The 27,985-nt window shown below is 35.4% G+C and overlaps 1 protein-coding gene across 2 annotated transcripts; it reads left to right on the top strand.

Annotated features, from left to right (window-relative positions):
* The first annotated feature begins 8 nt into the window (after window positions 1-8).
* Window positions 9-27,656, top strand: Tmem41b (transmembrane protein 41B). 2 transcript variants are annotated; one of them, XM_076846849.2, is made up of 8 exons: window positions 9-71; window positions 193-318; window positions 9,779-9,896; window positions 13,698-13,826; window positions 19,138-19,231; window positions 19,735-19,839; window positions 22,297-22,435; window positions 25,139-27,656. In XM_076846849.2, the coding sequence occupies exons 2-8, from the start codon at window positions 198-200 to the stop codon at window positions 25,306-25,308; spliced, it is 876 nt and encodes a 291-aa protein (XP_076702964.1). In that variant the 5' UTR covers window positions 9-71; window positions 193-197; the 3' UTR covers window positions 25,309-27,656. The 2 variants fall into 2 exon arrangements, with proteins under 2 accessions (XP_076702964.1, XP_076702963.1); XM_076846848.2 differs by having other exon boundaries at window positions 21-318.
* Window positions 27,657-27,985: the final 329 nt, after the last annotated feature.

Raw genomic sequence — 27,985 nt, 5'->3', positions numbered from 1 at the left:
GGCCTAGCCCGTGAAGTCGCCTTAGGTCTCTGTGGAGCGTAGTTGTGTTCGCGGGGCTAGGGTTGTCTCTGGTGAGGAGGTCGCGCCGGAAGTGGCTCTGGCCAAGGCGCCTCTAGGTTGTACGGAGCCTGCGCGGGGATTTGTTGTTAAGGGGGCGCGGCACCACCCAGTTGTCTCCACTTCCCATTGCAGCAGCCATGGCGAAAGGCAGAGTTGCCGAACGATCGCAGACTGGAGCACTCCAGACGACCCCAGTGGGGGACGGGAACGCGGGGACGCGGGGCCCTGCGGCGCCGGGGGGCAGAGACCATGTAAAAGGTGAGTGGACCCGGCATCTGGAGTTGAGGGACTGGCCTAGAGACCTGTGTTTCGGGAGGGTTTCCGGAGTAGAAAGGGGTTTTAAAGAGTAAGAGGGAGTCTGCTGACGTCTAGGGACGAGGAAAAGAGAATGGGGTACTTGGGCTTGGGCTCCCTGCGCAGCTCAAGGCCAAACGCTTAGTAGATGAGTCTATTGAATTCAGTCGAAAGAAGGAATAACACCGGCTTATTGACGATTGCAAGGTTAATAACGATGCTAGCCGGATCTGGAAGGAACTTTAGCAATGGTTGCCTTGTTTTTACAGATGAAGATACTGAGGCCCAAGGTGGGTACGTGACTTTGTACGTACAGAGTCACACAACCAGATTAGTAGCAAGGTCTTGATCTTCTAGTGCCACTTCCTCGTGCAGGAACACCTGGATTTGAGTCCCTATTCTGTTATTTACTTGGCACCTTGGACTTGTTAACTTTAAAAAGCTCAGTCTGAATTGTGAAATGGGAATAACGTATCTGTTTAATCGGTTGATGCACGAGTTAAACGAAATAATTCACATAATGCTTGGCTTATATCAAGTGGGGTCTAAGTAAATGTTAAGTACAATTATAGTTAAGATCACTCATTCCAAAGCTATTTTCCCAATACACCATCCTATAATTTCTTAGGCTTTAAATATTATTGTAAGGAGAAAGTACTTAGAAACTAAGTTGATTCCATCTTGTTATGAAGTTGTGCATTGCTTTTCAGCAGTTGAAATGATTAAGCTCTTTTAAGTTAAAGTGTTTCTAACATATGACCTTTTAAATTGTCAGTAGCTCCCTCACACTGGTATGTTCCACCAGTAGATGGCTAAGGAGTTTTTTTTCAAGAGTGTACAATGGAAAATGTTAATGTATTTAAAATAACTTTAAGTGTTTTCAACAGTCTAATTTGACTCAGTAAGCTTTGGGTATTTTTTCCAACCTATAGACATGGAGTCTAATAACTTTATATAAATTTTAAAAACTTAGAAATGTTATTAAAGTGTAATTTTGCTCTAAATTAAAGGAACTGTGTTTTGAAGAGTACTGCCGGGAGTAACTCTAAGAAAGATTTTCATTTGGCTTGAGATGGTGATCAGTATTTTTTTTTAACCTGAAGCTATTCAGAATATAAAACCTTGAAACTCCCAAGATGCTTTTAAAATGATTTATCTTATTATTAGAACAATACATTTGGCACACTTACTCTTTTTATGATGCTATGGAATGACCTGCAGAATGTAAATCTCAGAAGACAAAGGGAAGAAGAGATGTGAAAACCTGTCTCTGTGGAGAATAGGGGTTAGATAAGTAGGGAGAAGGAAAGGGGATGTTGGGCTTGGGAAACAGTAGACTTAAAGGTCTGTGTGAATCCTTATGTGTGTCAGTGAATAGATAAAATTGTCACTAATGAATGGTTTCTGTTGGGTTATAGTAGGAGATAAAGGTCCTATTCTAAATGGTGTGAGATTACACTAGGCAAGGAAGTTTTTTGATCCAACCTGTTTTATTGATGAGTCCCAGTTTTTTTCTTTTCCTTCTTTTCCTCTTTTTCCTTTTCTTTCTCTAATTACCATTAGAGATAAAAGATTTTGGGGACCTCATGTATGATGGGTTTGGTTTACTTGCTGATGCATTAGTAGCTACTTAGCAACCGATTTTCCAGGATTTAAGGACAGCATTTTAGTAATTGCAGTTGGTAACTAAGCCTTCAAAAGAAGGAAAGGTTTTGAAGAAGAGATAAATTTTTTCGTAACTCTTAATTTTTTTTTTAGTTGTAGATTGACACAATGCCTTTATTTTGTTTATGTATTTGTTTTATGTGGTGCTGAGGATTGAACCCAGTGCCTCACATGTACTAGGCAAGCGCTCTACCACCGAGCCACAACCCCAACCTCCAATTTTTGAAACTCTTGCTTAAGAAAGACATAGTAGGGCTGGGGCTGTAGCTCGGTGGCAGAGCGCTTGCCTAGCACATTTGAAGAACTGGGTTTGATCCTTATCACTGCATAAAAATAAATAAAAACGGGCTGGGGTTGTGGCCCAGTGGTATAGCGCTTGCCTAGCATGCATGAAGCACTGGGTTCGATCCTCAGCACCACAAAAAAAAAGAAAATAAATAAAAAATAAAGATATTTTGTCCACCTAAAACTTAAAAAATAAATAAATAAAATAGGGGCTGAGGATATAGCTCAGTTGGTAGAGGGCTTGCCTCACACGCTTAAGGCCCTGTGTTTAATCCCCAGCACTGCAAAAAGAAAAAAATAAATAAATAAATAAAATAAAAAAAGAAATACACAGTAATAAATTATTTCTATAATTCCATGATGCGGTGAATGAATTTATATTTTATTACATGACACATCTACATAACTTTGACAAAGGGTTGTCATGTGTAGTTTTGAAATATTTTACCTTCTACCTGCAGTATTTGGTGCATTTAATGGATTTCTTGCTGTGAGTCGGGTCTCTAAGGTCTGAGCCTAATAGACTGTGGACTACTTTGAAAACTTGATCAAGGAAATAATACTGAAAGTATGATTCTTTCATGGTGAGGAACACACAATAGGGAGAACCAGTTAGGCTCTAAACTTATCTGTCTCAGAGTGTCTGGACTGGAGTATGTTACTCTCTTTTGCATTGTTTGCCCTCACTAATATGTTTAACTAGCCAGTTCTCCATTTTAATTTAAGAGAACTCTTAGGACTATGTTTTTTAGTATATAGTTCATAACCCCTATGAAGGATATGAAATCAATTTTATAGATAATAATGAGCATTTAAGGGGCTGGGGTTGTGGCTTAGCGGTAGAGTGCTTACCTAGCACACGTGTGAGGCCCTGGGTTTGATCCTCAGCACCACATATAAATAAATAAAATAAAGGCATTGTGTCCAACTACAGCTAAATAATAAATATTTTTTAAAAAAGATAATGAGCATTTTAAAAATGGAATAGAAAATATCAGCGCTTTGTAGTAGGGATCAAGTTATTTTTTAAAATCTTTTTCAGGGGTTGGGGTTGTGGCTCAGTGGTAGTGTGCTCGCCTAGCATGCATGAGGCACTGGGTTCAATTCTCAGCACCACATTAAAAAAAAAAAAAAGACAATAAAGTCCATCAACAACTAAAAAAATATTTAAAAAAATTTTTTTTCAGTTACATAGATTTTTGTGTGCATCAGATCATGATATAAAAATTATTGCTTATTGTAAAATATAGTCAGAAAAATTTGAGCTAGGCCTGGTAGCACAGGTCTATAATCTCAGTGACTCAAGAGGCTGAGGCAGGAGGACTGTAATTTCAAGTTCAACAGCAGTTTATTAAGGCCCTAAGCAATTTAGCAAGACCCTGTATCAGAATAAAAAGGGCTGGCCCAGGGACTCAGGAGGCTGAGGCTGGAAGATCACAAATTCAAAGCCAGTTTCAGCAATTTAGCAAGGTTCTAAGCAATTTAGCAAGACCCTATCCCAGAAAAGGAGGGGGAGGGGCTGGGGTTGTGGCTCAGTGGTAGAGCACTGGCCTAGCACATGCAGGGCCCTGTGTTTGATCCTCAGCACCACATAAAAGTAAATAAATTAAAGATTAGAGGCATTGGGTCCAGTTGCAAATAAAAAATAAATATTTAAAAAATGGATAGTAAAATAAAATTAAAAGAAAAGAAAAGGAGGGGGAAGGGGCTAGAGATGTGGCTCAGTGGTTAAGTCCCTCTGGGTTCAATTCCTGGTACCAAAAAAGAGAATAAAGTTTTAGAAACTTGGACCTCAGGAGCCTGAGGCAGGAGGATTGCAAGTTCCAGGCCAACCTGGGCAACATAGTGAGACCCTGTCTCAAAATGAAAAGGGCTACCAATATAGTTCAGCTGTAGAACAGGTGCCTCGGATGCCTAGGATATATAAGTCCCTGGGTTCAATCCCCAGTACTACACACACAAAAAAATAAATAAAATAAAAAGTTTGAGAAACACTATCTTGAAGTTGGTTTTATTGCCCCCTCCCTTTTTTTTTGGTACTAGGGATTTAGCCACAGAAAAACATCCCCAGTTCTTTTTATTTTTTATTATGAGACAGGATCTTGCTAAATTGCTGAAGGTCTTACTGAATTGCTAAAACTACCCTTGAATTTGAGATCCTTTTGCTTTAGCCTCTGGGATTACAGGTGTGTACTATCTTGCCTGGATTGTTTTATTGCCTTTAGAAGAGAGTATTGTTCAAAGGTTTATTTAGCTCACAGCTTTGCAGGTTTAAGCACATGGCACTTGTATCAGATCAATTCTGGAGAGAACCTCATGGAGGATGTCAGTGGTGGAACTTGAATGGGGATGAGCAATCGCATCTTGAGACAGGAAGCACAGAGGGCTGGGTGGGGCCAAAATCAAATTTTTGTAACATTTCTTTGGCAAAGACTATCTCTGGAGGGAATGCCCCCACCAGTGACCTAAGGACCTCCCACTAAATGCCACCTTCCAAAGTTTCCAGTACTTTCCAGTAGCACTACCCTGTGGGCAAAGCCTTCAGTCACAGTGGACCCTTGGGGGACACTCATACTATGCTCAAACCGTATCAGAAAGATATTAAGGAAAGGATAAGAATTTCAGTCAAAGATGCTGATTCAGATGATACATGGTGTCTGGGCTGGGCATGGAGGGAAGAGGAGTCCAGCTAAAGGGAGAAAACCAAGAGAGAAAAACCATAAAAAGAGAAAAGGTGATATAGGGCTGAGAATGCTTGCTTAGCCTGTGCAAAGCTCTGGGTTTGATCCCCAGCCCTGAAGAAAGAAAAAAAAAAGTGGTGAAAGAGGTGATGAAGGAATGGAATGTTGGAATTCATTCATTTTATTTCTATGGTACTAGGGATAAACCCACAGGTGCTCTTCCACTGAGCCTGATCCCCAGTCTTTTTTTTTTTTTTTTTTTTTTTGTGCCAGAGAATGATTAAACCCAGGGGCACTTAACCACTGAGCCACATCCCCAGCCCTTTTTGTATTTTATTTAGAGACAGGGTCTAGCAAAAGTTACCTAGGGCCTTGCTAAATAGCTGAGGCTGGCTTTGAAATTACCATCCTCCTGCCTCAGCCTCCCAAACTGCTGAGACCCCAGCTTTTTTTTTTTTTTGTTGTTGTTGTTGTTTTTGCTTTGGTACTGGGGATATAACCCAGGGCACTTAATCACTGACCACTCCCCAGCCCTTTTTTATATTTTATTTACAGACAGGGTCTTACTGAGTTGCCAAGTGCCTTAATAATCTATTGAGGCTGGCTTTGAACTCAACAGTCCTCCTGCCTCAGCCTCCCGAGTTGCTGGGATTACTGGCATGTGCCACCATGCCTGCCACCACGCCTGGCAATGCTGGCTTTTTTATTTTATTTTGAGATAGGGTCTTGGTAATTTGCTCAGGTCAGTCTAGAACTTGCAATACAGGAGGATCATGATTTCAAAGCCAGCCTCAGGGGCTAGGGCTGTGGCTGGCTGAGTGGTAAGGGTTTACCCAGCATGAGTGAGGCACTAGGTTCAATTCTCAGCACCACATATAAATAAATGAATAAAATAAAGGTCCATCAACAACTAAAAAAATTTAAAAAAAATCCTCAGCAACAGCAAGGCGCTAAGCAACTCGAAAGACCCTGCTCTAAATAAAATACAAAATAGGGCTGGGTATGTGGCTTATTGGTAGAGTGCTCCTGAATTCAATCCCCAGTATCTGGAAAATGAAAAAAGGAAAGAAAAAATCTATGAGGCAGAGTGGATTATCTAAATGAATAGTGAAATCTTTTGGGATTATGGAGAAGTTTATTGTAAGTTTGGTCTTAGTTTTTAGTAAATGAAAAGATATACTTGAAAATGGGTAGATGAGGGGCTGGGGATGTGGCTCAAGCGGTAACGCGCTCGCCTGGCATGTGTGCAGCCCGGGTTCGATCCTCAGCGCCACATACAAACAAAAACGTTGTGTCCGCCCAAAGCTAAAAAAAATAAATATTAAAATTCTCTCTCTCTCTCTCTCTCTCTCAAAAAAAAAAATATTAAAAAAAAAAAGAAAATGGGTAGGTGACTGTGAGTGAGGGTGTATAGATTAGATGGTAGCACTGTTACAGGGGATTAAGACTAAAGAATGAGCTTTTAAATAAGATTGGGAGTGCTGATGTTTCTACTGCCTATAAACATGCTTTGTGTGTTATTTAAAGACTGATGGTTTGTATCTTGTAGTTATTTTAGTTATTTACATTTATATTTTAAAGTGATACAACTTTCAAATCTTACTAATTTTTTAAAAATTTAAAGCCCTTGAAAGCATTTACTTCAAACAATGTTACAGTATATTCTGTGACCTTCAAAGATGTCTTAGTCTGTGCACTTATGTCCTGAAGAAAAATGGATCTTTTCTTTCCTTTATGGTAGGGTCAAGTAGTTCTAGAAAACACTGAATGTTGAGAACAAGTGGGCTAGATGACAGTAAGAGCCATTCCTAAGATCTTGTAGGTGTTGGAAGATTTTGCTTTCTAAAATGTTTTAATATGAAAGGAGAGAATTACAGAGCTGCTAGAGGGTAATAGTTAATTTCTGTGTTTCCAGGATGGATTTACATATATTAGAAATTAAGAGAAAAGGTGCATGTAAGAGAGAGAAATACTGAATGTGTTGGATGAATAGAAAGAGTTTCTGTGGTGAAGTGTGTTGACAGTTAATGAAAAGGAAAGGAAGACAGACAAGGGAAGGTAATTTCATGAACAGATAGTCATTGGGGAGCTCACTAAAGTAGAAGGCAGTATCATTGGTTGCAGGTAGAGAAAGGTAGAATTAATAGCCTGAAGGGACTTAGAATAATCTTTTAGGATAATGCTATAAAAGGATTCATCATTGATAACCCTGACTGAAGCTAGGAAGGCATATGCACTTTTTCTAATAGTACCTTTGACCAAGGGGGTTGAAAAAGCAGATAATAGGATAATTCAGACTAGGAATTAGTATGATGGAAGATTTGGAAGTTAATGAATATAAAATAACAGGAAGAGTAGCTACAAATGCTAAAGACACATGCTTCTTCTTTTTTTTTTTTTTTAATATTTATTTATTTTTTTTAGTTCTCAACAGACACAACATCTTTGTATGTGGTGCTGAGGATCGAACCCGGGCCGCACGCTTGCCAGGCGAGCGCGCTACCGCTTGAGCCACATCCACAGCCCAAGACACATGCTTCTAATGCAGGCATAAGAAAACACATAAATATGTAGGCTATAAATTTAGATGTAAATTATAAAAACAAAATTTATAACTTTTATGTATAGGGCTGTAATTGAGGGCTGGGGTTGTGGCTCAGCAGTAGAAAACTTGCCTAGCAAGTTTTTTTTTTTTTGCAAGGCCTTTGGTTCTGATCCTCAGCACCACATAAAAATAAATAAAATAAAGATATTGTGTCCATCTACAACTAAAAAACAAATATTTTTTAAAAACTATAATTGTATTAAATTCTAATCTCTGGGTTTATTAGAATTATATGAAGGGTTATTGAATCATAAGTACCAACACTCCTTTTTGCTAGTTTGCATGAAAGAAGAGCCTCAATTGTCACTCATTCTTTTTGCATTCTTTTAGTTGTTTTTTTTGTGTTACTGTTGAACACAATTGAGGCAGGAGGATCTTGTGAGTTCAAAGTCAGCCTTAGCAAAAGTGTGGTGCTAAGCAACTCAGTAAGACCCTTTCTCTAAATAGAATACAAAAAAGGGCTGCAGATGTGGCTCAGTGGTTGAGTGTCCCTGAATTCAATCCCTGGTACCAAAACAAAACAAGACAAAACCAAAAATTATAGTCTTTTAGTTAAGACTTTTTGGTTAAAAGGAACAGAAACACTTTAAACCAACACAAATAAAAAGGAAAGCTGTCCTGCTGGGATTGTGGCTCAGTGGTAGAGCACTTGCTTAGCATTCATGAGGCACTGGGTTTAATCCCTAGTACCACATAAACAAAATAAAGGTATTGTGTTCATCTACAACTAAAAGTATTAGAAAGCTGTTATAAGAATAAAAATGAGACAATTTCAGTGGCATCCATGAATAACAAATGAAATATAGCCAGGCTTCAAGGGAAGTGGAAAGTTAGAAATCAACAAGTTTGATTATGTATATCTCTCATTTCTTTTCTGGGTTTCTATTACAACCTCTTATATTTTGTGGTTCTTGTCTTCCTTACCATGTTATTGACTATGTCTTCCACTGTTTGACCTTTAAGCCCTAACACTCACTAGCCTTTTACAAACAATAACTCTTTTTCTTAGTTCAAAGATTTCAAGGGGAAAATATAGTCAGCCAATAATAAAGTGTTTCCATTTGGATCAGATGTCCAAGCTTAGGCTGGACAGCCTTCTGTGTTTATGAGGAGAGAATGTTAGAATCACTTGGTAAGATTAGGCTGCTGAGATTGGCTCGTTTGGGTGACCAGGGAAGGTTGTTAGTTCTAGAGGAGGAGAATGTGGGTAGAGCAGGTAATGATACTTGTCTAATATACTTTAATATAAACTTTTATAAAAATGATTTGCTAAATTAGAGGAGTCTAGGCAGTTCAGCACTTTTGTTTAAGATATTTCATGAAAGCTACATGGCCAGTAGTTGGAAGGGGGTGTGTGGTGGATCCATTCTCAAGGGACTAAATATCACAAATCCTAATTATAGCCCACATATTTTAAAATACCATGTTATCTGTATTATACTGTGATAATGGTAAGTGAAGGCAATGAAAAATTAAGTCATGGGGCTGGGGATGTGGCTCAAGTGGTAGCGAGCTCGCCTGGCATGCGTGCAGCCCGGGTTCGATCCTCAGCACCACATATAAACAAAGATGTTGTGTCTGCCAATAACTAAAAATAGATATTAAAATTCTCTCTCTCTCTCTCTCTCTCTCTCTCTTAAAAAAAAAAAAAAAAAAAAGAAAAATTAAGTCACCCACTTCTACCTCTTACCCAGTGAGCCTGAGTGTTAACCTATTCTGGTCTTACCACTATTGACTGCAAACTGGCAAAACTGATCTGCTCATTTTTCTGTTTGTTCTTTACTGAATCTCTATTGGATCTCTTTGTATATTTTTATCTTGCGTATAATTAAAAAAATATATATATATTTAATTGTTGATAGACCTTTATTATATTTATTTGTATGTGGTGCTGAGAATCAGACCCAGTGCCTTACGCATGCTAGGCAAGTGCGCTACCACTGAACCAAAACCGCAGCCCTTGCATATAATTTTTAAGATAACAGAGACAACCTTTTGAGGAGATGTAAACATTTTTCCATTCTTGGAGTCATAGAAGAGAACCACTCAAAATATTTTGATGTTTGACTTCACATTCTAAAGTTACATTAGTGAATGTGTCCTTAGATCAATTGAAGTAACTGATTTAATGTCCCAGTGTTTTGGGCAAAAATGTGAATCTTAATTATACTTTTTTTCTTTCTTCCAGAAAAAGCCTGGGCAGAAGCTGGGTCAGCAAGAATGTCACTCCTTATATTGGTGTCTATTTTCTTATCTGCAGCATTTGTTATGTTTTTGGTATATAAAAATTTTCCTCAGCTTAGTGAGTAAGTATACTGAGAGAGAACTGAAAATGTCTAGATATATGTGAGATGAAAGTGAATTAAAAGCTAAACTTACTTTAAGCAACAGAACCATCATGATGAATGTGTCAGCTCTCATAGCTTGTAGCAAGTTCATATCAGCACTGTTATGTAAATACTTGTTTCCAAATTTTCTTCTTGATTTCTGTGCAGGGTTTTCACAGCACTGTTTTTCTAATTAAGACCTCATCTTTCTAATGGCTTCCAAAAATTTTTAAAAATATAACTGCAATAGGAAAGACATTTTAATATCACAACCCTGCACTTGAGCCTTCTCTCTCTCTCTGTCTCTCACGATTGTGTGTGTGCTTATGTATATTTTGGGGTGTGTGTGCCAGGGATTAAAACCCAAGGGCACTTAACCACTGAGCCACATCCCCCAGCCTTTTTAATTGTTTTTATTTTGAGTGAGGGTCTCACTAAGTTGTTTAAAGCCTCCCTAAGTTGCTGAGGCTGGCCTCAGACTGGTTAATTGTCCTGCTTCTGCCTCATGAGCTGCTGGAATTATAGGCATGCACCACTGCACCTGGCTACAATTGTAAATATTTAAAATTAAGTAGGGCTGAGGATATAGCTCAGTGACAGAGTGCAAGTCTAGCATGAGCAAGGCCCTGGTTTCAGTCCCCAGAATGGAAAACATAGCAATAACAACAATGAAGTTTTATGAAATAGATGATGGTTGTAATATTTTCTATTTGTTTCATTTATTGTTTAGTGTTAGTGACCAAGTAGGTTTATTTTTATAGTTTATCCTAGATATTGACTGTGGTTTGAATAAAATGGTATTCTCTTCTTTTTTTCTATCTCTGTTTTCTCTCTTTGTACTTATTCTTCCTTGCTCTCAGTTTTTGTCTGCTTTTATTCATACATTTCCTTTTTACCACATCTCCATCTTCTAGCTTTTTCCTCCTATGTTATAGAAGTCATCTGGTCTGAATAGATAACTTTTTTTTTTTTTTTTTTAACATTCTTTAGCTTTAGGTGGACACAATATCTTTATTTTATTTTTTATGTGGTGCTGAAGATCTAGCCCAGCACCTCACACGTTGCTAGGTGAGCGCACTACTGCTTGAGCCATATCCCCAGCCTGAATAGATACTTTTCACAGAGAAGTTTATCTTGTAAAGACTATATCTAATACACATCCATAATTTCTTAGCAAAAACCTTGGTAAAATGTGTTTCATAATTTAGAAATTTTCCACTTTGGAAGGATAACATATAATATTATGTGATACCTTCAGCAGATCTAGAGTAGCATCTCATAATCCAATACATTAATATCTATGCAATAAAACCTACATGGTAACACTAAACATGATAAAAGACTAAGTTTACTGACAAGTTTTTGCTGACAGATTATAAAGAAATTTTAGTTTTCAGAATTTTTTTTTATCTTAGGAAAGAGATTATGGACCTGAAACATATTTTAGGAGGTCAGAATATCCCAGGGCTATTTTACTACTGTAATACCACCCTGGTATAATAATAGATTATGTAAAGAATTATAAAAATGTGTTTAGACTTTCAACCATGGTCAGCCTGATATGGTAGTGGATATCTGTGAAATGGGATTTCAAGGCATCAGAAAAGTTTATGTGCTCTCTTAGTTACTTTTATTCACAGTCTGTCCCCATCCCACCTCCTGTTGGTTATGAAACCAGGGCCTTGTGCATGCTAGGCAGATGTTAAACCAGTGAGCTACATTCCCAGTTCCTTATTTACAGTTATTTATGCTTGAAATTTTATATTTAAACTTAATTATTTTCATGTTAATTTTGTGTGGTACTGGGAATTGAACTAAGGACCTTGCACATGCTAGGCAAGGACTCTTATAAGTGAGCTACAGCCCTAGCTCTAGTATTTTATTTTCCTACTTCATTGTAAATGCTTTTAGGATGGTGGCATGTTGTGTTGCTAAGTTAATATTTTGTGTATTTTTATGTGGTGATCTGTATCAAACCCAGTGCCTTACACATGCTAGACAAGTATTCTACTACTAAGCCACAACCCCAGCCATGCTAAGTTAGTATTACTGTGATTTAATTTTAGATCCTTTCTACTTTTTGATCAAGGAGTAAGAAATAGAGTTGATTGAAAGAGGGAAAAAACAGATTCCAGGGCTGGTGATATAGCTCAGTTGGTAGAGTGCTTGCCTTGCATGCAGGCCCTGAGTTCAGTCCCCAGAACCCCCCCCCCCCCCACACACACACACACAAAGAACAGACTCCAGATTAATAAGGTTGTCTTTGCTCCCAATCTTCTCTAAAAATGATAACATTACTTGTTATCATTACAAACCTTGTACATTCTGCCTGTTGTTCTCTACATACGTGTATGTGTGTGCATATATGCATGCCTATGCATGCATAAGCCAGTGGAATCTTTTTTATTTAGTTTGGTACTGGGGATTAACCCAGAAGTGCTTAACCATTGAGCCACATCCCCAGTCCTTTTTTACTTTTTTTGGGGGGGCCAGGTGTGTACCAGGGATTGAACCCAGGGGCACTCAACAACTGAACCGTATCCTCAGCCTGATTTTGTATTTTATTAGAGACAGGATCTCACTGAGTTGCTTAGTGTCTCAACCTCCTGAGCTGCTGGGATTCCAGATGTGTGCCATCAAAGGGCTCATTTTTTTTTTTTTTTTTTTTTTAATATTTTATTTAGAGACAGGGTCTCTCTGAATTGCTTTGGGTCTCTTTTAAGTTGCTGAGGTTGGCTTTGAAATCGAGACCCTCCTGCCTCAGTCTCCCAAACACTGGGATTACAGGTATGTGCCACCACACCAGACATTAGATATTTTTATAGGACTTAATAAAACAGCATTCAGCTGAGCATGGTAGTGCACACCTGTAGTTCCAGCTACTCATGAGGCTGAGGTGGGAAGATCACTTGACTCTACAATTTGGGACCAACTGGCAACAGTAGTAAGAACCTGTCTCAGCAGTGAGTAAATAAAATAAAAAAGCCCTCTAACATTGTTCTTCAGTTGCACAAATAAGCACAATATATGTTAAATGTAAAGATGAACCTGGGTTTCTGGCTTATACCACAACTTGGGAAGCTGAGGCAAGAGGTTTGGAGTTTGAGGCCAGCCTGGGCAATTTAGCAAGACCCTATCACAAAAGAAAAGGGCTGAGAATGTAGCTCAATGGTAGAGTGTCCCTGGGTTCAATCTCTAGTACCATTAAAACTACAACAATAAAAAACCCAAATCAAGTCACAAAGATGACTATTTAGGCTTTTATAAGTAAGAAATCCAAACAAGGCACCAAATTTAAAATAAAATTAATAGAAAAGGAAAAGTGTTTTAATGTTTTTCTTGAACTTTGAGCTACAATACTTCAGAAAAGTTGTGAATGGTGACTTTGTTGAAAGCTTTACTTAATTTCCATTTTGAGTGATTGCTGACTTCAGATTATCATGAAGATTAACCAAAATGATGTTAAATCTGTTTTTAATATGCTAACATCAGTGGTTCATTTTTTATTGGTAAATTTAAAATTTAAAGCAATTATTGGAGCTCATGTTTTTAACCTTTAGTTTAGGTCATTCTAAACTTTCATATATAGATTACATCTTGAGAAATTTAAAAAACAAATAATTTACAGACTTTTGAACATTAAAAAAATTACTAATTTGCCTTTAACAGAGATCATGGCATCAAATCATTTTGGCTAAAACTCCATGTTTTGATCTTAACTTTGGTTTATTATGGCAAAATTCTGTTTTAAATTTTTTCACTTTAATTTTATTTCTTCAGAGAAGAAAGAGTGAATATGAAGGTTCCCAGAGATATGGATGATGCCAAGGCTCTAGGAAAAGTTTTATCCAAATATAAGGACACCTTTTATGTACAAGTACTTGTAGCTTATTTTGCTACATATATTTTGTATCCTTTTAACTGAAAAATGCTTTGTTGTTTTGTTCAAGAAAGGGCTTAAAAGAACTGTCATTTAGTTGTGTGTAATCATAAATTGTTTTTCCTTTTAAAAATCGTTAATGCAGTGTTATAATACTAAATAAAATATTTGAAAAAGTAAAATTATACCTTAATTTTAACTCATTTATTTTTATGACTATTATCAATTTTTTTGATATTCTTTTTGTCACTAATTAAATATTTCCCTTTATTATTAAGGATATTTATCTATTTGGGTTTTTTAATAATTATTTTATTAATTTTAAAAATAAATTATTTTGAGTTGGTAGTTATATCATTTTTAAAAACATTCTAGTAGGTTTGTACAATTGTACAATTGGCTTTTAATCATTTGCTTTTATAGATGTTATCTTATAAATCTCCTTTGTTCATGGTTTTTTCCCTTCCATTTAGAAATTTCTTTTGCAAAAGTTCAAAAGAAAATAAATATTCAAATGAGTTTCTTTGTTTTATGGAAATGTATGTTGTTGTTGTTGTCGTTGTTTTCATTTATTTTTTTGGGGGGGGTGCTGAGGATCTAATGCCTTACATGTGATAGGCAAGCACTTTACCACTGAGCTACAACTCCAGCCCTATCTTTCATTGATATACAGCCTGCTTTCCAAATCTTCTTGATTAATGAAAGATTACTTCCTGATTTTGTAAATGTTACTTAACAACAACAAAAGGCTGTTTTGGGAAACTATATAAAGTTATTTAATTGTACATACCTTGTCAATTAATCCATAACTTCCAGGCATAGTGGCAAATGTCTGTGAAAGTTTTTAAAATGGCTTTTTTTAAAAGGCAAATTAACTATGTTGTTAGTTCCCTTAAGGTATTTGTATTTTTACTTCCTTTTTTATTTCCTGAATTAATTTTGGTTTGTTGGTTTTTTTTGTCCTATGAAATTTAATAGCGTTTTCTTTTTTAAATATGTTGTTATATGTGACAGGAGAATGTATTTTAACATACATAAGTGGAGTATAACTTCTCATTCTGTGGCTGTATTTGATGTGGAGTTACAACATTTCTTTTCTTGGACTATTGCATTGGGTATTACATGTTTCTACAATTGATCTCCTTATGCAATAGTTTTGAGTATATATGTAAAAATATTGGAGAAGTTACTTCTAGCATAAGCAATTTAACAGTAAATATGTTTACAAAAGCTTTTACTGCTAATGGAAACATTAATTGTTTACCTACATGATGAAGATGGATTTGTATTTAGGTAGTGTGCTGTAGGTAGGTACTTTTATTGTTATCCTCCCTATTTGAAAAATTAAAATCTGGAGAAAGTTGGGAATAAATTTTGTGCACATTTCTTTTATGTTTTTAGACTATTACAGTTTCCTACTTCAAGCAACACAATATATTCAGTATAGTATAAACTTTGGAAAAGGTTTTTACAGGTTTTGTTTTGTTTTTTTTTTTTTTTTTTAGTTATATATGGACACATTATCTTTATTTTCTTTATTTTTAGGTGGTGCTGAGGATTGAACCCAATGCTCACATGTTCGAGGCAGGTGCTCTGCCACTGAGCCACAACCCTAGCCCTATACTTTTGATCTTAATATTTTTAATCTCAGTGAACAAAGGGAAAGACTTTATCTTTGGGCATATATAACAGTTTTAGTTTTACTAGTGCATGAGTGATTAATAGAAATAGGTGGAAGCCTGGTTTAATTTTTAAATTTAATGGTAGGCACATTAGAAAAAGTGGACCACCTGAAATTAATTTTTCAAATAATTTTACTTGAATCAATGTATTAAATGTTGTTTTATCATTACAACATATAATCACTATAAATTTTCATGTGGATGTGCTAGGAATTGAACCCTGGGCCTTTCGTATGCTAAGCATGTACTCTATCACTGAGCTACACACCAGGCTCTAAAAAATTTATTACTGAGGTACTTTAACAAATCTTTTTTTTAATATTATTTCTTTGAGATGTGTGTATTTTATATTCATAGCACATCTCAGTTCAGACTTGCTGTATTTCATTGTCTTAATAGCAGTATATGGTCACTGTATTCAGCAGTGCAGTGCTAATACCTTCTTGAATAAAAACCTAATTTCAAATAAGAAATACCTAGAATGGGCAAATTCATATAAATAGAAAGACTTAAAAGAAATCTTAGATTTTTTTTTTTTTAGTAGTTATGTTGTTAGTAATAATATTGTTACTCATGTATTTACAATGTGGATAAGTTTCAGTATGATATTGCTAATGTATTATGTATTTTTAAAAAAAAATTTTTTTAGTTATAGGTGGATTCAATACCCTTTTATTTTATTTATGTTGTGCTGAGGATCAAACCCAGGGCTTCACACATGCCAGACAAGTGTTCTGCTACTCAGCCCCAGCCCCAGTATTATGTATTTTTAAAAATACATTTTTTTTTAGTTGTCAATGGATATTTATTTTATTTATTTATATGCGGTACTGAGAATCAAACCCAGTGCCTCACACATGCTAGACAAGCGCTCTACCACTGGCCACAACCCCAGCCCTGTATTATGTATTCTTAATATGTGAAGCAAACGGTTAATTATGTTAAGGTCATTAAGAACCAAGATTTTAGGTGGGCATGGTGGCACACAACTGTAAATCTCAGTAGCTTTAGGGTCTGAGGCAGGAGGATTGCAGGTTTGAAGCCAGCCTTAGCAATTTAATGAGACAGTAAGCAACCTAGTGAGACCCTGTCTCAAAATTTAAAAATTTTAAAAAGGACTGGGAATGTGGCACTCCTGGGTTTAATCCCTGGTACTAAAAAAACAAAAACAAACAAAAAGCCAAGATTTTTTGGCAAAGAGGAATTGAAATCTAAATAGCTAGAAATTTTCAAGTCTAAATAGCTAGAAAATAAAGCTCAAGTCACTTGCCCATGCACAAAGAAAAATACTTTGGTAACTATTACCATAAGGTAATGGACAGAATATGTTGAAGATACAACAGAATATCCAAAAAGTGGCAAATGATAGTTTCTCCAGTAAATAAAGTGGAAGAAACAAAAAAAAGTATGGTATACTTGAGCTATACTGAACAAATAGAATATGTGAGCCTTTTTTAGATTCTGATTTGAAAAAGATAACTATTAAGAAAATGCAAGCCTGGTATGGTGGTCAGGTCTATAATTCCAAGGACTCTGGAATCTGAGGCGGAAGGATTGCAAGTTTAAAGCCAGCCTGGACAACTTAGTGAGACCACATCTCAAAATAAAAATTAAGAAGGGATAGGGATGTAGCTCAATGTTAAAGCAATCTGAGTTGTTAAATTCCCAATACTGAAAAAAAAAAAGAGAGAGACATTTTGGAAATTAAAACAAACACAGACTAGATATTTATGACAGTAAAAAGTTAATATTGGGCATCATTAATGCTAGTTTCAGATATTTGAAATTTTCCATAATAAAGTCTTACCCACTGAGCCACCACCCCACTCCTTCTTTATTTTTTATTTTGAAACAAGCTCTCACTCAGGTGCTTAAGGCCTCACTTAAATTATTGAGGCTGGGGCTGGGATTGTGACTCCGCGGTAGAGCACTTGCCTTGCACGTGCGATGCCCTGGGTTCGATCCTCAGCACCACATAAAAATAAATAAATGAAATAAAGGTATTGTGTCCAACTACAACTAAAAAATAAATATTAAAAAAAGAAAAGTTAGAGGCAGGGGCTGGCCACATAGCTTAGTTGGTAGAGTGCTTGCCTCGAATGCACAAGGCCCTGTGTTCAATCCCAGCACCACACACACAAAGAGAGGCATTATGGCTATGGAGCCACCTTTTATATATATATACTTTGAATATCATTTTGCTTTATCTTTTAATAAATCATCTTAGGGATGGCAATGTTGTCCAAACCAAAACTGGGAATCAGAAGACAGTATAAAAAGTGTTACCTATTTTAAAAAACAAGGTGTGTGATTTTTACTGTATTTGATCATCCCTACCCTATTCTTTTTTTTTTTTTCTCTCTCTCTCTTAAGTACCAGAGATTGAACCCAGGTGTGCTTACACACTGAGCCACACTTCTAGCCCTTTATTTATATTTTATTAGAGACAGGGTCTCCCTGAGTTGCTTAGGGCCTTGCTAATTGCTAAGGCTGATTTTGAACTCACGATCCTCCTGCCTCAGCCTCCCAAACCACTGGGATTACAGACATGTGCCACTGCCTCCAGCCATCCCTATTAGTTTTTTTAACGAGTGGTAACTTTATTTAAGTTAATTGAGGTAATTGTCATAATTAAATGTTAAATAAATTCTTAATAACCTTATATATACACCTAGATTTCCAGCCAGAAATCTTGTTTCCTGAAACAAATGCATTAGAGAAGCATGTTATTTAAGACTACTAAAGACTTTCCTTTTTTTCCTCTTTTTTGCCAAATTTGTTAAATTCCTCTCTCTCTGGTACATGTTGGATGCTTGTCTTGGTTTTCTTTTTTTTTTTTCTTTTTTTTGCAATGAATGATCTTTTATCAGATTCAGAACTCAAAACACACACAGAGAAAACAATAAACAAAACAATGCTCTAATGAACATTGTTGGGAAAAATAGAGAAATTTTATATTCGACTTTTGTTTCTATGTTCAATGGCTCAGCTGAGATATAGTTCTCTATTATATAAATGAATGTTTTTTTTTATTAGCTACACATGACATTACAATGATCTTGGCAATTCATACATTTGAATCTTGGTTTTCTTTTAATAGCACAATTTTATTAGCACTGCGTTTATTAATTGTAGTTTGGTATTTATTGTTTAGTAAATTATCCACTTAGAAGCATTATAGCTGAGGAGTCATATTTTGTCTTTTAATACAGATTGAACATCCCTAATCCAAAAAATCTAGAATCCAAAATGATCCAGAATCCAAAACTTTTGGAGTGCTGACATACCATAAGTGGAAAACTCCCCATCTGATCTCAAGTGACAGGTTTAGTCAAAACATAGGCATACTAAAATTAGTGTAAAATTACCTCCAGGTTATGTGTATAATATAAGTGTGAAACAAATGAACTTTATTGTTAAGTCTATAGACTTAGTTCCTATCTCTGAGATGTGTATGGTGCCAATTTTTAAAAATCTGGAAAAATCCAAAACACTTATGGTCCTAAGCACTTTGGATAAGGGATTCTTAACCTTAACTGAAATATGGATGTAATCTCATTAACATGATAATTTCTGTATACTTTTTCCTGAAATGCTGAGTTTGTCTTTTTAAAATTTCACTTAATTATGTTTTAATCCTTAACTTAAAAGTTAACAGCTTGCAAACATTTGCTATTCCAGGCTCTATATTTCTCAGTATACTCTCAGGGTTTCTTTATCCCTTTCCACTAGCCTTATTTCTTGTTTGTTTGGTAAGTATCCCACTGGACTGTTTAAGCATAAATTCATTAATTTAAGAGGAGTTTAAGTGGTATGTGTTAAAACCCTCATTAAAGAGGTGTTATGGATTGTTTTCTAAAACAGGGTTATTATAGATTCATTAACATTTATAAGCTGTTTTAGACTTGTTTTTTCCTATTGTGTTGTGAGTTCAGGTAGTTTAAGAATGTTGGTGGGCATAGTGAGTTAGGTCTCAGGGATGGGGGAAGTGTTTTTAAGCATAGCAGTTGACAAAAAAATTGGTGGATGAAATTGTATTCTTAGGCCAAAAGATAACATTAATTAATTGGCTCTAGCCACTAAGTTTAACCACAAGTGGTAATTTGTTTTGGGTGGTCTCATTTGAATTATAATACTTACAGTGTAGCCACCCCATTCCCCCAAAGAAGTTAATGAGTAGAGCTTTTCCTCAGGTGAATATATCCATGTGAATAAGATGGAAAAAAAATGCTTATGGCTTATTATTATTTTTCAGTGTTCTGGACTTGGTGCCTCATTCTGCTATATGCTCTCCTATTTGGTTGGAAGACCAGTTGTGTACAAATACCTAACAGAGAAAGCAGTAAAATGGTCACAGCAGGTATTGTTTGTTTGTTTAGTTTTGTTTTTTGAAACAGGATCTTGCTATGTTATCTAGACTGGGCTCAAGTGATCCTCCTGCCTTAGCTGGAACTTCAGGTGTGTGTAATTGTGTCCAGGTTATTTCAAATTATGTAATATAACTTTGGTTAAGTGAGAGGTCAATGTGTAGTCCCTACATAAGTTTAATATTAATTTAATTTATGTAGAAAGTACATAAATTTATTTATTAAATCAAATAGCAAAACTTTATGCACAAAAGTAGTTTAGATGATAAGAATTATCTTTTCACCCAAACAACATCAAGTGGTATGCAAATATGAATATCTATCTATTTATTTGCTTTTTTTTTTTTTTTTTTTTTTTTTTTTTTTTTTTAGTACTGGAAATTGAACCTTTGAGATAGAATCTTAGCTGGGTATAGTGGCACATGTTTATAATCCTGGTGACTCAGGAAGCTGAGGCAGTAGGATTCCAAATTCAAGGCCAGCTTCAGCAAAGTTCCCCTGGGTTCAGTTCCCAGTACTAAAAAGAGAGAGTGAGTCTTGATAAATTGCTGAGGCTAGCCTTGAACTTGAGATATTCCTGCCTCCTGAATCACTGGGATTACAGGCATATACCATTGCTCCTGACAATGATTTTGTTTTCTTTTCTTTTCTTTTTTTTTTTAATGGTGCTGGGGATTAAACCCGGGGCCTTGTGCATTCGAGGCAAGCACTCTACCAACTGAGCTTTATCCCCAGCCCTTCCTGACAATAATTTTGTAAACAAATTTTTTTTTTACTTGTAGTGATTATTTTATTTATCAGTTTATTTGTGGTGTTCAGGATCAAACTCAGGACCTCCTCATTAAAAGCATAAATTCTGTCACTGAGTTATACCACTAGATCCTCTGAAATGATAATCCTAATTCTTTGTCTTCATAAATTTAATCAGCAGACAAGTTCAGGTCAGTATGAAGGTATCCACATAATTAGACACTTTGTTATCTTCAGTCAGGATCCCTGCAAATACAAACCTTGCTACACAGAGAAGGCTAACATAATATTGTGAGGCAAATCCTATTTTTATAAAAAATCAGAAGGAATAAACTATTGTATCTCATAGGAATTTGAGATTATCCTGCTGTACCCCCCTTTTTTTTAAAGATTAGGAAATTAAGAATAATTTAATGTTTTGCCCCAGATCACGAACATTTAATTATAATGGTTTAGAATCTTATGTCTCTAGACTTCTAGAATAGTGTTCTTTCATTATATCAGTAATGAAAATTAAAGTAGTTTTACTATTTAAGCTTTTCTTTGGAATAGCTATTTTGTGTAAGGTTAAAAGTCAGTCACTTGGGCTGGGGCTGTAGCTCAGCAGCAGACCGCTTGCCTAGCATGTGTGAGGCACTGGGTTCCATCCTCAGCACCACATAAAAATAAAGAAATGAAATACAGGCATTCTGCCCATCTATAACTATCAAAAAAAAAAAAAAAGTCAATCACTTGAGGGCTGGGGATATAGCTCAGTTGGTAGAGTGCTTATCTCGCATGCACAGGCCCTGGGTTCAATCCCCAGCACCACCAAAAAAAAAAGAAATATATATGTATATATATGTATGTATCTCATGCATGCTACTGTCATGTATATCTAAAAGGAATAAGTAAGAAATAGTTATGGAAATAAATTCAACAATAATAAAAAAACTTAACAGTTGGTCAAAGGCAGTATAAATTATAATAAATGTGTATTTATTTAATCAGCTGAAGATTTCCATATACCTATCTAATCTCATTTATCAACAATGAATGAGTTCAGTTGTACTAGGGACTGAAAGTGTAGCTCAGTGGTAGAGTGCTTTCTTAGCCAGTGTAAGGCCCTGGGTTTAATCATCAGCAACTCCAAACATACAGAGCTTGATTTGTTGTGATATAGTAATTCATTACATTGTAGAAAGGTAGGGGCATTAAAAATTGGCCACTTGAAGTGTATGCTCTATCTAGTTTTCATACGTTTAAATTTGGCATTTTAGGTGTCAAATATCATTGAGCCATCATAAAGCTGATGTTGGACTTGAGTGGCATAACATTGATCAGTAAGCACAATTTAAAAACAAAAAACTCATGTTATTTAGCTATGGTAATGAGCATTTGGTATACAGTTTTGTCATTTGCAAATTCTATTTTAATCACTTTTTTTTTCCTTTAAAAAAATTTCTTTTAATTGTAGGTGGACATAATACCTTTTATTTTATTTGTTTATTTTCATGTGGTGCCAAGGATTGAACTCAGTGCCTCGTATGTGCTAGGCAAGCACTCTACCACTAAGCCACAAACCCAGCCCTATTTTAATCACTTCTACTGGATAAATTCTGAAATATTAGGGACAAGAATTTGAAATAAGGTGCTACATAAAGCAACTTATTTTTAAAATTGTCTTTATCTGATGCTAATTATCTTTTTTCTTATGACAGGTTGAACGTCATAGAGAACATCTCATTAACTATATTATATTTTTGAGAATAACGCCATTTCTGCCTAATTGGTTTATTAATATTACATCTCCTGTGATAAATGTGCCATTGAAAGTTTTTTTTATTGGCACTTTTCTAGGTAAGGCCTTTAGTTCATGTTGTGTTAGAGCTCAGTATAACTTTTAGGCACAAAGCCTGACCTGTATAGATTACTCAGAAATGTTTGTTTTGATTTAAGTGTTTTGGGTCATGTCTTTGTTTTATTATGTTTTTATTAAATTTTATTTTTTGATATTGGAATTTGAACCCAGAGATACTTTGCCACTAAGCTATATCCCCAATGCTTTTATTTCTTTTCTTTTCTTTTTTCTTTCTTTCTTTTTTTTTTTTTTTTAATTTTAAGACAGGGTCTCACTAAGTTGCTGAGACTGGCTTTGCACTTGCTATACAGCCTCAGGCTTCAGGCTGCATAACCTCTTTAAAGACCACTTTCTACTGAATATTTCTTTAATAAAACAGAATTAGGCAGAATTTTTTTCTTTTCCCAGTGCTGGATTGACTCTTGGGGCCTTGCTCATGCTGAACTATCACTGAGCCATACCTCTAATCTAAGCAGAACTTGATTTGTATTCTCTTTGTTGTCGTCGTCAGTCTTCTTCTTCTTCTTCTTCTTCTTTTTTTTTTTTTTTAATAATACCTTTATTTTATTTATTTCTATGTGGCGCTGAGGATCTATCGCTGAGCCACAATCCCAGCCCCTATCTTTGTCTTCTAACAAATATTGAACTTTTAATTTCAGTAGTGGATTGATCCTAGTTTTCATTTCATTGAAGTCAGCATTTATTGTAAAAGTGATTTCCAAAGGCAAGAGTGACGCACATTTTTGCTTTCAAGGAACTGACCACTTGATTTTGAAATTAATCAATGGACATGAAGATGCATACATACTTTTTGAATTCTTGTGGTTCTTTAGTAAGAGTTCTCTGCCTTTCTTTCCAATTTAAATTGAATTGTTTAGATACAATGAGTAGATGTTTCATATTGAATATCTGTTAAAGCTTAATACTAATGAAATTAGACCTTTTTTTTTTTTTTTTTTTTTTAAAGAAAGAGTGGGAGAGAGAGAGAGAGAATTTTTTTAATATTTATTTTTTAGTTCTCGGTGGACACAACATCTTTGTTTGTATGTGGTGCTGAGGATTGAACCCGGGCCACACGCACACCAGGCGAGCACGCCACCGCTTGAGCCACATCCCCAGCCCCGAAATTAGACCTTTTTGAAGGAACAATAAAAATTTTTTTGTGTGCTAGGGGATTGTCAAAATCAGTTTTTTTATTGCTACTTTTTTTTGTTTTAGATTTTGGGAATTGCTACTTTTTAAAAATATATATTTATTAGTTGTAGATAAGCACAATACTATTATTTTATTTATTTGTTTATTTTTTATGTGGTGCTGAGGATCAAACCCAGTGCCTCAAAGGTACTAGGCAAGCACTCTACCACTGAGCCACAACCCCAGCCCTTATTGCTACTTTTTGTTTAACTTAATTTTATTTTTTGATCTGGAGGATTGAACCCAGGTCCTTGCTCATAATAGGCAATACTAACACTGAGCTGCATCCTGTTGCTACTTTTATAAAAAAATTAATCAGCAATTGTATCAATATCGGGATCTCATCCCCTTGTTTTACAGATGAAATAGATAGAAATTTTAGTTTGTTTTATTATTATTATTATTTTTTAAATAACATGGATACAATACCTTTATTTATTTGTGGTGCTGGGGATCAAACTAAGCTAAGTTCCTTATGTACTCTTGCATAACCTGCTCTTTCTACCAGTGTTTTGGATATCTTTACATTTCAATATGTTTATGTTTCTTAATTAGTTATATTTAATTTATTCAATTTTGTTTTCTTTTAATACTGGGGATCAAATCAAGGACCTTGCACATACTAGACAAGTGCTATACTGCTGAGCTGCACCCCCAGTCCTCAACCTTATCTTTGAAGGTTTAGATAATTTTCAGATTTTTATTATAAGGCATCATTCTTTAAAACTTGATTTTTGCTCATGTACATTAATATTCCTACATTTGAAATTGCTAGATCAGAGCACATTCTTTTTTATGTGTGGTACTGGGATTTGAACCTAGAGCTTTATTTTATTATTTATTGGTGGTACTAGGGATTGAACTCAGGGCCTTGTGCATGTGAAGCAAGCACTCTACCAAATGAGCTATATCCCCAGCCCAGAGCTTTATTTTATTTTAGACAGTCTCACTAAGTGGCCCAGCTGGCTTATGAGTTTGTGATCTTCCTACCTCAGCCTTCTAAGCAGCCATACCACCAGGTCTGGCTTCCTTGTTTTTTTCCTTAAACTATTGATAAAAGCTGTGAAACTCTTCTTGATTTTTGTTGTTGTTCATTATACGTAAGAGGTAATTTTTGAAAGATTAATTCTTTATGTAGGAATAAACTTGAGGATTTCTGGATTCTTTTTTTTTTTAATCAGGGACTGAACTCGGGGGCACTCAACCACTGAGCTACATCCCCAGCCCAATTTTGTATTTTATTAAAGACAGTATCTCACTGAGTTGCTTAGTGCCTCCCCGTTGTTGAGGCTGGCTTTGAACTCGAGATCCTCCTGTCTCAGCCTCTCTAGCTGCTTGGATTATAGGCAAGCGCAACTGTGCCTGGCAGCTTTGGATTCTTCATGATTGTCTCTCCAAATGGAAATAGCTGTATTCTTATGAGAAATTTTGTGCACACAGAAATTCTTAATTTTAAAAAAATTCATGGTTTTTACTTTTTGCTTTTTTTTTTTTTTATTTTATTTTAGGTGTTGCACCCCCCTCTTTTGTAGCAATTAAAGCAGGAACAACACTGTACCAGCTTACAACTGCAGGGGAAGCTGTTTCCTGGAACTCAGTATTTATTTTGATGATTTTAGCTGTTCTTTCTATTCTGCCAGCCATCTTCCAAAAAAAACTAAAGCAAAAATTTGAGTGAAAAAATCATCTGGGTTTGGGTTTGCTTTCATCATCATCATCAACACCATCATTATCATCTCAGGATTAGCAGGTGCATCCATTTATGTTTTTAAATCACCTCTTCAGTAATTGAAATGAGGAATTTGTAAAATAATATTTCCTATCAGACATAAAATAAATGCATATTAATGCATATAAGTGTCAAGGTAAAAGAGGAAAGTAAAAATGGAAATTGATATACTATGAAAAGTACTGTCATCAATAGTTATTATACACATAAATTATTGTACCAAGGGTACCTATAGGTAGATAATATAATAATAGCATGGTAGGAATTCTTGGTATAACTGATTCATTCATGTTAATATTTTTCTCATACCTAATGACTAAAATAGATAGTGGTGCAATTCTTGGTAATATTAGCCTTCTTTCAGAGCTTAAGCTGGATAACTAAAGTTTCAAAGAGATTTGTTTTTTCTCTTTTTGCCTTTGATGTAATGAATTTGTTTAGAGGTTGTATCCTCATAGACCACTGAATATAGAAAGAATATCAAGCTACCTATTTTGTTAATGTTATTTTTATTTCTCTTATAGACTTTTATCATGGATTAGTCTGGTAATTTAGATTCTGGCCAGTCTATTTTCATCCTTTTTTCTACCTTTTACAATGTTTGCACCGTCTCATTTATAAAAATGAGAATTACATGATAACTATCATATTGGAGTTGATAATTTATATTCAGATAATATTTTGTTACAGTGTCTCTTTAATATCTCTGAAGCTTATAGTTTTTAGACATTAGAATAATTATTTTATATTTTGAAACAAACAATGGCAGCATGGTACTAGTGGTTAAATGTAGTTTATTTGTTCTAATGACTGTAAAATTTACCTCATTTATTTATTAGTCTGGTCATTAATTATTATGTAATTATCCCTTTTATGCATGATACACCTAGAAGAATGCCTTGTTTTCCTGTGATGGCTTTTTTTGTTTGGGACTGTTTTTGATTAATGCAGTTTCCCAATTTAGAGTTTTTACTTCTCTAACTCAAAAAAGTAACTTCTCATGTGGTAACTATTGTACTTAAATAGTTCTGGAAAAACTAAACCACTTTTTGCTGCTTGATTAATGGTAATGCCCTTGGTTCCTTGTATCCAGGACACAGCCATTCTAAAGTACTGTGTCAGTTTTAGCTTCATCCCAAGACTGTCATTATGTTGAAAAGTGTTTTAGCTGTGTTAAAAATCCTTTTATGTTTTCATTGTGAGAAGATCATTCTTAAAGCCTGTTTCTACTACATGATGTGGACTGATTTATTTTTTTCTATCACAGTATTAACAAATGGATTTATTGTAAATACAAAGAAAATATATTGGTTAATATAGTAAGTCTTATGTCACTTGGCCTTTTTAAGAGAGAGGGGGGGGGAGAGAGAATTTTTAATATTTATTTTTTAGTTTTCGTCGGATACAACATCTTTGTTTGTATGTGGTGCTGAGGATCGAACCTGGGCCGCACGCATGCCAGGTGAGCGCGCCACCGCTTGAGCCACATCCCCAGCCTCCTTGAGCCACATCCCCAGCCTCTGAACTTTTGTTATTTTTACAAATGAATTAAAACATAGCCTTTTGGGACAAAGTTCACTAAATATTACCATATAAAATGTAATTGAGCAAATTTTTATCAAACTTTTAAAAATAAAAGTAAGAGCTTGGACTTGGGAGAAGCCTATTTACTCTGGTATGTGCACATTGTACTTACTCTATTATCAGAGTGTTTTCTCCATGTTTATTATATACCCTTTCGCTTTGCTATTTATTTTTCCTGTTAGAAAACTATAGCTGTCAATTTAGATGGTGGTATATTTTCTTCTCCCAAGAGAATTGCCAGTTTTTCCAGATTCCTCATCAGAGACTTCATCGGGCTTAACCCTAAATATACTTGGTGGCCTGTATTCATGAAGTCACAGACTTGGCCTAAGTCCAAATGTAAATTCAAGCTTCAGCCATCTACCCCAACACTTTTTTTTTTTTTTTTTTTTTGGTGCTGGGGTTTGAACTCAGGACCTTGCACATGCTAAGCATGTACTTTTACCATTGAGCCATAACCCCAGCCCCTTTGGTCACATCTGAAAGACCGTTATGTAGTAGTGGCCACAAGAGAGCAAGCATCTGCAATGGAAGGTGAGTGAGTTAAATAAATAGAAAGTTGACACACTAAGACACTAAGGCTATTCTCTTCTTAATTAATGGTCTCTCTCTAGAGCTCTGTTACTTTGAATGTAATATATCTAAGATACTTAATAAATGCAAACTAAAATGTAATAATAATAATAAAATAAATTGTACTGGAGAAACTTAAATGTCATCCTTGGGATTTATTTTATGGAAGTACTTATATTTAAAACAACTTCAGGGGCTGGGACTGTGGCTCAGTGGTAGAGCACTTGCCTAGCATATGTGAGGCCCTAGGTTCATACCTCAGCACCACATAAAATAAATAAATAAATGTCTTAAAAAATAAAACAACTTCATTTGAATAGAAATGTATTCTCTTGAAGTTACTGGTGTTTTGGGCCTGGGGATTGAATCCAGGGTGCTATTTTGCTAAGCTATATCCCCAGTCCTTTTTATTTTTTATTTTGAGATGGGGGTCTTGCTAAGCTGCTGAGGCTGGCCTCAAATTTGTAGT

The sequence above is a fragment of the Callospermophilus lateralis genome, chromosome 2, assembly GCF_048772815.1.
Source record: "Callospermophilus lateralis isolate mCalLat2 chromosome 2, mCalLat2.hap1, whole genome shotgun sequence".
Taxonomy (NCBI): domain Eukaryota; kingdom Metazoa; phylum Chordata; class Mammalia; order Rodentia; family Sciuridae; genus Callospermophilus; species Callospermophilus lateralis.
Note: the sequence above shows the minus strand (reverse complement) of the source record. Positions and strands in the feature narration are given on the sequence as shown.

Bases quoted from the DNA above. Each gene is read 5' to 3' on its own strand.
- Tmem41b (XM_076846849.2), top strand. From the start codon at position 198: ATGGCGAAAGGCAGAGTTGCCGAACGATCGCAGACTGGAGCACTCCAG. The intron at 319-9,778 runs GTGAGTGGACCC...TCTTTCTTCCAG, and splicing joins GGGCAGAGACCATGTAAAAG to AAAAAGCCTGGGCAGAAGCT. The intron at 9,897-13,697 runs GTAAGTATACTG...TTATTTCTTCAG, and splicing joins AATTTTCCTCAGCTTAGTGA to AGAAGAAAGAGTGAATATGA.